We start from the raw sequence: 15,112 nt of genomic DNA on the forward strand, positions 1-15,112 counted from the left end.
TCTAGGTCTGGTTGGGGCCTGCCAGGTGCCAGTCTTCAGCTATTCAGTGGGTTACATGGAATGAGGTGGTGCTTCAACAACTAGCACTATGTTGCCAGTCACAGGAAAAAGGCCAAGGATTTTATGGGTATGAAGGAAAACCTACCATAACTCTTTAAATGTGGTCCCTAAAGATTAGAATTGAGGTCTATTTCCAGTGCTCTGCAAATAACCTAAGTGTGACACTGCCTATGATGAGTCCTTGTGGCACCTTAGAGGCTAACAAATTTATTTGGGCATAAGCTTTCGTGGGCTAGAACCCACTTCATTGGATGCATGAAGTGAAAAATACAGGAGCGGGTAGAAATACATGAAAGGATGGGGGTTGCTGTACCAAGTGTGAGGTCAGTCTAACGAGATAAATCAATTAACAGCAGGATATCAAGGGAGGAAAAATAACTTTTGAAGTGGTAAGAGTGGCATATTACAGACAGTTTATGTACGATGTGCTATGATGTACCTCTTATGGACTGAGCAGTGTTTAATCAGGTCTGTAGGGTTGTCAGACAAGCACCTTTCTATGGTAGTAAATTCATTTTTAGCTATATAGCAGTTTTAAATTTAAAACACAGACCCTTCCAACCCACCTCATATGTATAAAGGTGGGCTGTTGCAAATATAATTTACATCCGAGTCTTCAGCCTCAAAGTCCGTTTGAGTCTCACTTAATAAACAAAGCTTGTGTCGAATTTGTGAGCACAGACATATGATGGATCAAATTAAGGTTTAGCAGCATATGTGGATTTGGGGGAGTGACTTCAGTGGTGGTTTGTAAGCACAAGATGAGTGGAGCCAGGCTTCCTTTTTAAGTTTCCGCAACATCCGTTAAGCTGTGTCTGTGTTCTGCTGGAACAGGAAATTCTAAGGCTGCGGAATGACTCAGTAGAATTATAATGAAATTTTATTAGATGCTGGCCCAAAATGGAAGGAATCCAGTCTGAACTGGGTGGCATGCCAAGCTGATCACTGTTATGAAAGTGCCGGCTAAGTGTTGGCTGTTTTTTGCATTCAAGTGGTTTTCTGATTGATGTTGACAATCTTTTTTCACTTCCATACAGTGACATCAGTCTTATAAGAATTCAAATAAAAATAAGAGCCGTAAAGACTTAAGTGCAATTAAAATGTTCTGTTTTTAAATTTGGGGTTTTTGCTTTTTATTTAAAAAGCTGCATGCATCTTGCATCTCAGCAGACACCTGCATCTTGTAGAGTCTAATTCAAAGGGCAGACAGGTCCAAGTGCATAGTTTACTGGTTTTTTTTTTTTGAAACTCAATCAAGCTGGAGCTATTAGTACTTTTAATGAGCCTTCCTTTCCAGCTCTTGTCCTTGGGCAAAATTAATCAGCCCTTTAACACCACCAAATTTTGCACATACTTTCCAAAATGAGGTTACGGGAGGGTTGGCGCACATTGTAATTTGGTCTTTAAGCATGGACAGGCATGCTATTTATATGCAAATTAACAAAGCATAGCATTAGGATTAGAGTTGTAAACACTGAAATCGGTAAAGACACAAATTAAGGCTCTTGTAGCAACCTAGCCCACCGAGATTGCTAACTTAATATTTTAGATTAATATCTGTTGCTAAATATATCCGTAATACACAAGGGGCAGAATTCTACTGTCACGCAAATCCAACTCTACTAGAAATTGCCTGGGCATATCACAGGACAAACTTGGGGCCCATATATGTAATGTAGGAGTTGGATTATTATTCACTTTAACTCTTGTCTTTCCATCAATTCACAAGCATTCTCTCTTTTTTTTTTTTTAAGTTAGATCATATCTAGATGTAAAATCTGCTCTTGACCTTTTAATCTAGATTATGCAGTTGATTCTGTTGGTCAAGCAGTATATCAGGAAGGAACAATTATTAGGCTGACTGGCTGCTATAGAAGGTATACAATTTCAGCCTGGACACAGGTGATCGCTTGTATTGCTGATATGAAAATGGTTAACTTAATTAAAACTTTGTCCAAATACCTGGCTCACTAACTCAGTGAAGAATACTGTTACACAGAAGACAACAGAATCCTTGTTCAACCAACATGCACTATAATACGGTGGTCTCATTTTCATTCAGTTTCTTTCCTTTATACTACTCATTCATTGTATATCTAATTTAAAAAAAAAAAAAGTAGAGTACCATCACCTCATTCCATGGTACATGCCTGTGAATAGCAATGCCATTTAAGCCCAGTTTGAACAACTAATTTTGGGCCCTGGAGACTTGCCTTTTTGTGGGGTTTTATTATTTACTTTGGGGGTGGTCTCCATACACTAACATGTGAAGGGGCAGTCAGACCTATTTGTAATGCCCATCTGCAGAAGTGAAGATACCTTGGGAGTCTCAAACAGTGCAGAGGAAGCCAAACTTAAATTTGAATAGTGATGATTGGGTCCAGTGTAGGAAGTTAGGATTACATACTCAATTTAGTCCTTGGCAGAACTTCTTTGGTTGTAAATGGGGAAGTTTGCAAAAGATAAAAGGTAAAGTACGACCTGTATGTAGAAACTAAATTTAGTTATTTCATACACTGAAGGGGACAAAGTAACTAATTGGGGAAAATAAGATCACCTTTTGGAAACAGCCACTATTTTTGCCTTTTGATTCTCTGCCTTTTCCCTTTCTCTTGCTCCTACCTCTTCCTTGTGAGCGTCCCATTTTCTTCAGCATCTCCTTCCTTATAGCAATACCAGTTCCCTCCATGTGTGTTTTGATCCCACCTGCTTTCCCATCTATTTAAATGATACTTAGTATAATCAGGTTTTCCTGTTAATAACACAGTAAAATGAATGGAGGGTATAGGTAAGGGGTTCTCATAGCACAGAACCAATGATTCAGGTTGTCTGTAAATTCCAGATGACAGAGTGGTTAACCTTACAGTGCAAGCTGAGTTTCTTTGCAACCATGAGGCTTGGAAACTTTCTATTTAAATGAAAACTTATTCTACACACTCTGAATATGCTCTGTCATGTAAGTGCATGGGGCAGGCTGGGCTGGGTATTTGACCATCTTAAAGTGGGAGGGGAGGAGGAAGAGATTTAATGAAAGGTGCTTTTTTGATATAAAATACTAACCCAAAGATTAAATTATTGCTGTATTTAGGGTGAGCGTGTTACATTTAGCATCTTGTATTGTTAAAGGTACTGCTAGTCTGAACTCTGCAGAAGACTTGTGCCTGTTGAAATACTCCATTCCTGGTACATGTGTTGCTGAAGCATTTAGAGCTACAAATAACTTGTACAGACAGCTTTGGAACACCACTTTCACAATATAAGCAGCTCCACAACATGGAATGTGAAGGCCAATGTGTTAAGTATGCCTGTAACCCAGTCTGAGAAAAGTAGTATAGCAGCTGTTACATAGTTGATGTAATAAATACTATAAAATTACTGCCCCGTTGCGTGACTGGGCCACACTTTAGTCTTGTTAATTGAACAAGAATAATACATTTCCCTTATATAACCCCTTCAGTGAAGTATCTCAGATTTTCTTTAAACATCACTGTATTAAATCTCTCAACTTTCTTCTGGAGGTGAAAAGTGTCATTTTATTCCTAGGGAAACTGAGGCATAAGTTTCCTTGCCTTCTGAAGTCTGTGCCAAAACAAGGGATAGAATCCAGTAAATGCATCATTGCAATTGATTACCCATTACAGCTTGCAGAATAACTCCTACCACAATGCATCTAAGGAAGATGAAAAGATTGCAATTCTTATAAACACTTAAGATATTGTGATTATCTTTAGATGACACAAGCTTGGGTCAGACAATGCAACCTCACGGAAGTCCAGAAATGGTTTGATTTCAACCAGAAAGATGGGAAATGCTGACTAAAAATTGAGCCTCCCTGTCCAGTAGTGCAGGTAGTACTGCCCATAGTCTCCAAAGAGTGGATGACTCTGCCCATGTAGCTCTTAAGTGAAATGCTATCCATAACACTTGACGACTGAATTTTTCTGCCTTTTTCAGGATTTAAATTAGCTTCTTAATATTGCTTAATATTATAAACTTTTTTAAGCCCCCTCAAAGGTCTTTAGGCACTAAAGTAAACCTGACAACATCATTGTGAGGTCGTCATTATCTTATTTGACGTGTGGGTAAACTGAGGGACTTAAAGGAATGCCACCTTTTATCAGTTTATTTGGAGTGAAAAGTAGTTGATTTTGCTGCAATTGTCCCTGAAAGCGCTGCCTTTTTTACAGTTAATAGTTCTATTCAGGTTCTTACACCATGCTCATCGCCATAGTATCTGAGCGCTAACTGAGTGCTTTAGGTGACATGACTAATATCTGTCATGTGTTGGTTTGTTCTTTCATCCTCTATCTGGAGGGAGAAGGGTGTGCAGTGGAGTATCTTGTTTTGGTTAGGGTTTTATTTATATAGTAATTGCTATGTATCTATTAGAGAAAGCAATGTCAAAGAATGCACCTTGCACTTCAGAGTGGAAGGTGGTGGTGTTTGTGATGGCCCTTAATTCCTGGCAAAATTATTTTCCCTTCTTGGTCTGGCCCCAGAGAAAGTTCTGTCTTCTGTACAGTTGAGCTCTAGACCCTTATTGTAGAGCAGCAGTCACCAACCCATCGATCGCCATCTCCACACGTGTAGCAGGACTCCTGCTAAGGCAGACTTCCTGCCTGCCGCGGCCCCACACCACTTCTGGAAGCGGCCAGCATGCCCCCAGGGCAGGGGTCTCTGTGCGCTGCTCCTGCCTGCAAGTACCATCTCCGCAGCTCCCATTGGCTGGGAACAGGGAGTTTTGGGGGTGGTGCCTGCTAAGAGGGGCAGTGTGCAGAGCCACGTGCCCCCCACCCCTCTCCCAGGGGCCGCAGAGGTGCATTGGCCTCTTCCGGGAGTGGTGTGGGGCTGGGGCAGGCAGGAAGCCTGCCTTAGCCTCGCTGTGCCGCTGAGTGGGAGCCGTACGCGGTGAGTGCTGCCTGGCGGGAGCCCTCGCCCTAAGCCTCCTCCTGCACCCCAACCCCCTGCCCTGAGCCTCCTCCCAGAGCCTGCATCCCTGCCCCAGCCCCCCTCCCAGAGCCTGCACCCTGTACCCCCTGCATCTGGAGCTCCCTTCTGCACCCCAACACCCTCCCACAGCTTGCACCCGTCACCCCCTCTTGCCCCAGGCTCAGCCCAGAGCCTCTGCCCGCACCCCTTCACAATCCCTTCCCCCAGCCCGGTGAAAGTGAGTGAGGATGGGGGAGGGGGGGAAGAGAGCAGGGGATGGAGTGGGTGGGACCTTGGGGAAGGGGCGGGGTAGATCCTGGGTTGCCCTTCCATTTAAAAAGTGATCTGGGGCGTAAAAAGGTTGGGGACCACTGTTGTAGAGCATTCCATTGAGCCAGAGGAGAAAAGTTTTTGACCATTGTATTCATCCCAGAGCTTTGGTTAAGGTTGTGCCCTTACGTGGATACAGTTGCACTGCTGTGTTTGTGGTGGTGGTTTCTGGCAGAGGTAAGCCAGATTGCTAAACAGTCTCATGAATACAGAGAAATTGCAGTTACATCTTCTCTTATCCTGATTTTAGCAAGGGGAATCCAGGTGGCTACATAGCAACTATTTTGCAGTGGAATTGACTCAATCTGCTGTGTCCTTTTAAAACTAAGTTCAGTTTTGCCTGTTTGAAGAATAGTAAAGAGACCTCTGCTGGTCTCCTGCTGCACTTGCATTGTAGGGCTTTTTCCAACCCAAAGTGATAGGAACAGAAGTGGATTGGAATTGGAGTTTGGGAAGAATGCCACTCGTTTCCCAATCATGTTTTCATCACTATTACTCATCTAAATGGGCAACAAAATGAACAGTGTGTTTCTAGATTCTTATCTCTAGGGGCTGGGCACTTGGCCATAAAGCAAATCAGAAGATGGAATGTATTCAGCTGGCTAGTTTTAGGAGGTGGAGGGAGTATAGTTCCTGAAGACAAAGGCACTTTGGATCGTATTGTACATGTGTCTGAAATTACTGTGTATTTCACTGAAGAGTTCATCTCGAGTTGCTCTCTGCCTGAATAACCATTGTAAAACTAATAGCTAATGGAGAAGAGGAGGAAGAGACAAAGTAGAACCAGATGGGCGTATGTACACACACACATCATTTCACGTAGTTTGTGGTATGACACTTCTGATTTGTATCTCCTTTGTATGACCAATTCCTTAGAGTATTGGATTGTCCAATTTTGGAAAAATGAAACAGTTTCTTCTAGAAAATGCTCACTTCTTTTTTACTCCTGCGTTTAAACACTTCCTCTTACATTGCAATTTTGAGCCGCTTGTCCCCTAGAAGCAGCTGAGCCTCCTAGCGTGAACCTTTGTATATCCCACATCGCAGGACTTGACCAAGGCACATGACTGCTGAGATTAAATAATCTGCTTGTTTATGGGGTGAGGTGATATAGTGCCATTGAGAGCATGGCAATTTCATAACCTCTAGGTAATTTGTACATGGTGCCCAGTAGAGCTTGTTGGATTTCCTTCCTCCCCTGAATTTCTACAGGCAATTTATTTAAAAAGAAAAATTGAATCCATTTTATGTTTAACTTGGCAAGCTAGATAGATAAATCACCTAACTAAGGCCCCTACACCAAGCGGGCTTACAGCCGATCTTCTGTATCCTACAGTAGCAAGCAGCTGCCGACACTCAGATCTAAAATTTAAGGAAATATCCTTTAAGCCATTTAAATTCATTGGGAAACATTCTCTAATATAATGCTGCTATTCGAACCCTTGACTCAAATGTCAAATATCAAAAGCTAATAGGCAATAATATAGCTAAATAGCTCCCACAACTTTCATACATTAGCTATGTCAAACCACAGATTCTTCGAAGGAGGAAAACAGGTGTTTATTACAGCTGGGATTTTCAAAGCAGCTAGGTTCCCAACTCCCTTGGGTTCCTTTACAAATCCCAGCCTCCTTTTTTACGTGCATCTTTCAAAACTTTTTGAATCCTGTGGTTAACGGTTTGAAAGACATGTAGGTCAGCTAACTTTTACTGAAGTTTTGAGCTAACTGTGTAAAATTCTAGTACCTCTACAAATGGAAAAGCCAAGGTGATATCACATTATACGGGCAATATATCATGATACTGCTAGAGCAAGTCATTCTTATATTATTTTATTTGATTGCACTGCTGTTTTGTTATTCTTAAGGGCATGGAAAGCGTATACTGACACATTAATTTCATTATTTTCCCGTCAGTGCAGCAGCAGCAATGATACTTCCATTTACAATTTCATTTTCTATAGATATCAACATGAGGTTTTTAAGACTTGCTAATATCTTCCCTTCTAATGATTATAATACAGTACTATCATAGCATACTAAAACATTGCAATCTTGGTTTAAAACCACTTTATGAATTTAATGTAGGTGAACCTAACTCCCTATCCCACATATTTATATATGTTTTATATGACAGCCAAGATGGATCTGATTTTTAACCTGTATAATCTCCTGTTACTAATGTGCCTGTCAGCTTTATTTTTTTTAAAGCCATTTGTTTGATAAATGTTTTAAATTTATCCTGTCTGGGATACTTTCAGAAAATTACATGCATTATCAGTTTACATAGTGATTTCATGCCAGCATGAAATTGCATATTTATATTTTAACATTAATGTTCATTTAAGTGTATACATAAGGGAGAAGAAACAATAGCAGAATCTGAAAAAAACAAACACACACTTCAGATCTCTCCAAGCAACCAAAATCTAGTCTATTTTAATTATATATGTGATATCAAACAGTATTTACATCTAAATGTTATACTTTTGTCTGTCTCTTAAACAAATTCTAGAACTCCTTTTTCCCCAGGTGAAATGCAAGATACACCAGTTGTGTTTAATAGTGGCCCTAGGAAGTATTTTGATGATTAGCCATCAGACTGAACATGGCACACTCTAGCATGACAAATAGCTATTCTAAACTGTGTACAGGGGAAATGGAGTTGGTGCACTGAGGAAACTACTCGAGTGGGCAGATACTATTCTAAGTTTGGCAAAGCCTGCAGCAGAGGGAAGGTTGATAGTGCTGGTGTGGCTCGTGTTGCTGCTTTATGGCTAGAGACCAGGGGAAAGAACTTGCTCGCTTACTTGTGCTGAGGCTTACACCAGCTTTGTGCTGCAAAATGTCATTACATCTTCCCTGCGGTATGTCAAAAATTCTTTGCCATGTTCTATTCAGATGAGGATTTGTTCCTTTCTCCAGATAAAGCACAGGGTGGCAGCTGGGATTATGGATCTATTTAAAAGCTACCAGTGTAGCAGATATACCGGTATTTTGATATTTTTATTTTTTTTTAGCATACTAATGTTTGGCAGGCTGCCTGGAAAATATTCTAAACTCAACCCAGAGCTGCATGGACAGCTTATTCTCTTAGCAGCTCTCTGGTTTCCACTCCATTATAAATATTTACCTTTATTCATCAGTTCTCAACAGTCTCTTCACTGGTCTTTGTTGGCAAGAAACTAACACTGAGAATCTATGTATTTAAATTTAGTAGACCGTACTGGTGGCTGGATAATGAAGTCTGAAATTAGGGGGCGGGAGGAGGAGGGGATAGGGTAGAAAAAATCCTAAATGCAACTTTTTGGGGGCAGGTTCAGAATAAATAAATAGATTTTAGAAAACAATTTAGGCTTTTTTTTTTTTTTTTTTAACAGTGTGGAGGTGGGATATTAAGTGGTAAAGTTTAAAACTCTGTCCACAAATCACACAATCTGTAATTAGTAGAGAAACTGGCTCTTTTTAATCTTAATGTTTGCCCCCCTCCTCTTCTTTTATTATTAGGTCCCAAGCCTCTGTGAAGATCTCCTGTCTTCTGTTGACCAGCCGTTGAAGATTGCTCGGGATAAGGTGGTGGGAAAGGACTATCTATTGTGCGACTACAACAGAGATGGAGACTCGTATAGGTGAGCTCATATCCCAAGAATGCAGCTGATCTCATGGAAGGATTGCAGTGCAAATCATTACTAAAAGACAGCGTCACTTTCCCTTCTTCCTCTTGTTTTTGAGCAAAGCTGAGCTGAGATTGACCTCAACTTGCTAATGAAGAGCTTGATTCTGCCACCTTTGTTAGACAATACCTTACTATATAAGTAGCCCCAACAGAACCAGTGGAGTCCTGTAAGGTGGTGGTCAACACAAGTAAGAGTGTCAGAATCAACCCCTAACATCTCCTGCCTCTTTACTCGGCACTAGAAGACCACTGAGTTAATCTTCCAAGAACCTGGAAATATTGCCATTAGTCCGATATCTTGGGGAGGAGTGGGAGAGCCACTACAGACTGTGGTAGGAATGAGACGCATTTTAGCACAGATGATGCACTAGGTTGGTTGCTCCTGAGTCACTGGAATCTATACTATGGCCTTAGTTGATTCACTGAAGTTCATGGGGGCTGGTCACATGTTCAGATATTTTGCTAAATTGGGGTGGATGCAAAGTGGATTCCTCTGGGCTCTGTACTTTTTATCATCCAGTTCTATTTTAGAGGATTAACACCAGAGCTGGCCATCTAAAGGGACACTACTTATGCTGTCTGTAAGTGATATATTGTGGTTTCCAGGGTGGAAAATCTCCAGAGTAGAGGACAGTGGGAAAAATTGATGATGGCATTCAAAACAAAATCTTCTATTTGTACAGCTCTAGGTGAGCCTCCATACTAGAAAGGAAACATTGACTGGCATTTTCAAAGGGGACAAATGTGATTTGGGCACCTAACATTAATAGCTCACTTTGAAAATCCCATCCTAAGTTTTTAGTAGGGGCATACTGCTAAAAAATATCTCTTCCCCATAGCTAATGTGCATTGTGGACTAACTACTTAGATATTCATAATATGCAGAAGAGGGATTTCTTTGAATGATTGTGCAGAAAGCTGTCTTGTTTAGGAGGGTTTGTGATTATGACTTATACCCAGTCCTGTGAACCCATACTGATCCAGGTTCTCCCCTTCAGTTTTTTGATCTTTTTACAGTTGTTCTTTAAATTTTGGCTTAATGCGTTCAGATGAAGATCCTCTACTCTAAAATTCAACCAAGAGTAATGGTGCCAGCACTACAAACCGGTGACTGCAGGGTCACAATGGAAATATTTGCAGAGCCTTAAATTGAAATAGTTTCCTTTTATCCAGTACCTACTTCCTTCTAATGATTGTAATAATAGTGGCGTAGTCCCAAAGATTTCATTAAGAGACTCAGCCTGTGCTCCAGAAAGTTTTGTGAATGTTAAATTGCCTACTGTTTACTCCTCTCTTACATGGGAGTACTAAACCACTATAATGGCCATCATTAATCTTTCTGTCCCAGGTTAGCAAAACAAAGCCCTCTTACCTCTGTCACTGAGTATGTATATATTCCGGGTTGTGATTAGAAAGGTTCCATTCCAAGGTTCTGGCTTCCATTGTTACTTTAAAGTAACAGCTAACATTCTTTAGTAGTGACAACTGAAAATGTTTTCAGTGGTTCAGGCATGCCTTGCTTAAAAAGTAACATGGAGTGGTGGCTTCCACTTACTTGCTTAGAATGGTCCAAGAATTCCATTCCAAGATGAACTTTCGGAAAACAGCCTTTTTTTGATTGGGTGGGGAGGGAAGGGGAATTGACCTTTCCCAAGAATGGACAGTGTATTTAGTGATGGTAAGAGACTTGGAATCACAGGTTTTCTTCCAGTTTTGAGATTGACCTACTTTGAATACATTAATTTGTCTGTTTATATGAGTGGATAAAAAGGTTATGGGATTATAAAAGGATTAAAAAGAATTATAATCAGAGCCATCCCTGGGGTATGGCAAATTGGTGCTTTGGGGGGCCCAGCGGGCCAGTGTGATTGGCTGGTGCGGTCGGTCCTGGAAGTGACAGGTGGGTCCCGGAAGTGACGGATTCATCACTTCTACCCTGGGCCCTGCGCCCCCCTATGGATGGCCCTGATTATAATACTAGGTCTTTCAAAAGCACTTCAAGAGCCATGAAAGATGTGACATACATGCAAAGTATTGTCCTTACTACAGATGATGGACATAGAGAAAATATTGAGGTCATTTTATTCTGGGGGCTGAGGGGTGGAAGTGGGGTTGGGAAATTGCTGAGATGCAAAGTTGTGAAAGTAGCCTTGTCTGAGTTGCAGAGGCTGCATAAATTGTAGTGAATTCTTTAGATGTTCTGTATGACAAGGAGCCAAGAAAGAAAGAATCTTCTAAGGTGAAGTGTTCATTAGAGTTCTACGAGATATTGCTCCAACAGAGATGATTCGCTCAGGCCCACAAAGAGGGTCTAGAAACTTTTTTTGAAAAACTCCAGGATGTTAATTGGTTTCTGTATCCAAGTTGGTCAGTACCCAGAGTATGTTTGCATTTCCTTTGCCCAACAGCTACCCTAAGGAAGCTGGATCAGAAATCCATTTGCTGGATCAGAAAAAAGGCCTTGAGTCAGTTTAAACTTTAGCTATTTATCTAAAAGTCCTTTGTCTGTTGGTCTCTGGAGAATCCACTTTGAACTAATACACTTCCACCCGGATATAATGCGGTCCTCGGGAGCCAAAAATCCCTACCGCATTATAGGTGAAACCCCGTTATATCGGGGTAGCAGTGGCAGGGCTACAGTGGTGATTTAAAGAGCCCGGGGCTTCGGCCACAGGGAGCCTCAGGCCCTTTAAAGCACTGCCCGAGCCCCGCTGCCAGAGCCCCAGGGTTACCGCACTATATACAAACCCATGTTAAATCGGTGGTGGTACATCTGTGGAGGTGTTGCAACCTAAGTGAATTCGCCTAATCACCACCCACTGTTCTTAGCATCTGGAGGAGCTGTGGTCAACCTCTCCATGGAATTACATGCAATCTCTGGCCCACAATGGTGTATAAAATCAGTAAAGTAAAATCTCCCAAAGATGTTGCAGGAAATTGCTACATCTGTCATATGCCACATTTGGCATCTTCTCTGGCAGCCTCAAAGTAAAAAGAGATTAGATCATGGAGACTGCATTTCCCTATTCCCTCCAAGAGGTCCTTCCTCATCAGAGCTGATCCATTTTGGCAGGGCATATGGAAAGCTGGCAATGCGTCTTGTGCTGCATCTGTGCCATGGGTAGAGAACTTCAGTCTTCAAGATGCAGCCAAGCATCTTTCACTAGCCCTAAAATTAAAGGGGCACAGTTCACTTGAAAATGACACTTGTGTGACAATATTGTACCTGCTCCAATTACTTGAAAGACCTGAGATTTTGGTAACTGAAAGGCAATAGAGAAAAGCATTTTTCTCTCTATTATTTTGTGTGTGTTTAATTTGTGCATTTGGCAGTCCTTTCTGCAAGGTCAACTTCATTATTTTCTCTGTATAATTACTCAGCTTCTCTCCCTTGCTGAAAAGATCCCTTTATAAATAACTAAAGTGGAGTAGAAAAGGAATTAAAAATTTATAAATGGATTTTTAGAAAAAACTTGAGACTTTAAAAGTAATTTTAACTAATCAATATTCTACATGAATAAAATTTTAATTAAATATGAAGAGAGAAATTAGAGTCTCTTCTCCTTTTGGTAGCGATAGGGTTAGTGATTTTCTTTTTGGTTTGCTTATACTATTGTGCGTCTACTCTGATAGCAGCTGCACATTCACATAGTCTTGTAGGCACTGATTTGCGTTCTCCTGCAATGACAAAGGTGTCTGGGGGGATATCAACTGGCAGTGGAATCTAGAGCGTGAAGGCAGAGCTTTTTTTGATATAAAACTTCACGGTCTCTGACTTTCTCCACACACTTCCATCCTAAGTATGTTTGATCGTTTTCTTAAATGGAATCCTTATGGGGAGGCTGGTGCCAACAGCACAGTTTGAAACCTGTTAGCTGAAACAAAAAGCATTCTCTCTTAAGGAAATTGGAAGCCTGATTTTTGAAATCTAAGTGCTTTTGTCCATCTGTCTTTCTTCAAATAGCCTCCATTTAAGCTTTTAAAAGTGTTCTGAGTGCTCTTCCACCAAAAACATTTTGGGTAGGGTTATGAATTTTTTTAGATAAAATTACTGCTGGCTCCAGCTGTAATGGGTTGAAAATGCCACGATCTACTAGCCAGAAAAAATGTAAGTTATAGGCTTCTCTTAAAATTCCATCCCTGCAGTCTGCAAAAGAAATCTAATACTTGCATACCCACCTGAAGGAAAACTGGAACACTTGCACAGAGATTACCTGCTTCAGAGGCAAAATGAAGAGAATGTTGAAAGGCAGAACATTAATTTTGTCCTGTCTTTTAAAATTTAAATGAAGCAGAGATGCATGCTGCTTTTTCTTGCTCATATTTATTTGTGAAGTCTGTCAATCCTAGCATATCTTTGTGTAGTTATTTTATCTTTTTTCATCTGGGAAGGTGAGTGAAATTAATAACTTCCACTGCTACTTAGTGATGGTTACTGTTTTGCAAGGGGCTTTGGTCACACACAAATCCTTACTGGGCTGTGTGTAGCACAGGGGTCTGAAAAGGTGAAGCCTCTTTTGAAGAGTGGGACCTTAATATCTATGAAGAATAAACAGAATATTTAGGAATCGGGAAGGAAGGGTTAATGGCCATGAAATAGCTATTCCATTATGTACAAGATTTCATGTTACAGGCTATCATCTGGAGAAAGAAGGTATAATTGATCTATAATAGATTGGGGTGCTTCTCCGTTCTAGGGCTATATTTTATAATCAGGTATAAAGGTGAATACAAGACAGTCCTCATTCTGTGGAATGTGTTGATCCGGTTTAGTCCTTAAGGCTGAGAGTAATGTTACATAGAAATTCCAGGTGCCAAAATCTTGTTTTGCATCAGAGATCTACAAATGTATGATAAACAGTTTTGCTGTCAGCGAAAATGTTATCAGTTTGACATCCACTAATATCTTTGGTGTTACCCAACAAACAGCTGGGATGAAATGCACTGGGGAGTTTGCCATTCCTACAAAACAATTTTCAACCGTGACCCAGAAATGTGGAATACAATGGGTTATTCTGACACAGTGATGGTAGGTGATTTACAATTTGGACAGTTAGTTCTGATCATATTTTGTTTGCAGGGAAATAGACTATGGGCAAATTAATACTGCAGCATAGGAATCTATTGAATATAGACCTTATGAATGATAGCAAGTCAGCCTCTAATATTTCTGTGCTGATGCCTTTTCTTCCTGTTCGTTCCTATTTTTACATAGCCTGTCTCTCTTGTCCATAGGCTTATGTAACATTTGGAAATAAAATGCTTTAGGACTTCTTGTGTATTGGCACTGCTTCTGTTTCTTGGATGAGATGAAAGAGCTGGCACTGGCCTTAGTCAAATTTTTAATTATGAGTATATATAAAATTATGTTGTTGCAGTTGATTGAAGGGGATAAAGAAGTAGAAACATCCATTCAGAGTTATAATCCCTTTATGGGGAAAGGTTTTGAAACATTTTCTTGTATTGGATGACATTGAACAAATCCTGTAGTAGGTGTGGGAGTAAATAATTCTTTAGATTTAGGAGCTTTCTGACCCTCAGCTCTGCAAGAGGAGAGTTAAATTCAGATTATTTTTTAGCAGCATTGGGTAACTCGTGTTTTAGGCAGGTTAAAGAACTCCGTCTAACTGGAGAAATTGTATCTTGTTCAATCATTTGCCATGCTGATACTTTTTGTAGATTAGAACTGAAGTGATACTGTTTCCATATTACAACATAATTAGGTTCAAAGGGAGCAGGTAACAAAAGCCCACCTGTAAGTATGAAAAAGGTGACCTTAAAAGAGGGTTAGATGTTTGGGGGCTGGAAGGGAACATGGAAAAGTAGTAATGGGTCATTGGAGCAACAAGAGGGAAATCAGTGGGGGAATGTGCTCAACATCGTAGATATCTACGCATGCACAAGTGCTGGGTGTATGGGGAATAAACAGAAAACTGGATGTATTAGTACATAAACTATATTATGACTTAATTGGCATCACAGAGACTTGGTGGGATAAGTCTCATGGCTGGAATATTGATATAATGGGGTATAGCTTGTTCAGGAAGGACAGGCAGGGTAAAGGGAGAAGGTGTTTGTGTTTTTACATAAATATATACATTTGTTCTGAGGTTCAGAA

At 40.5% G+C, this 15,112-nt stretch overlaps 1 protein-coding gene across 2 annotated transcripts in view; it reads left to right on the top strand.

Moving 5' to 3' along the window:
* The window catches only part of CAPZB (capping actin protein of muscle Z-line subunit beta), a 108,142-nt gene that overhangs the window by 49,947 nt on the left and 43,083 nt on the right, over positions 1-15,112 (top strand). For both annotated transcript variants that reach the window (XM_044996160.1, XM_044996161.1), the window contains exon 3: positions 8,826-8,947. In XM_044996160.1, coding sequence (XP_044852095.1) covers positions 8,826-8,947 — 122 coding nt within the window. The remainder of the gene's footprint in view (positions 1-8,825; positions 8,948-15,112) is intronic.

The sequence above is a fragment of the Mauremys mutica genome, chromosome 21 (assembly GCF_020497125.1).
Source record: "Mauremys mutica isolate MM-2020 ecotype Southern chromosome 21, ASM2049712v1, whole genome shotgun sequence".
Lineage (NCBI taxonomy): Eukaryota > Metazoa > Chordata > Testudines > Geoemydidae > Mauremys > Mauremys mutica.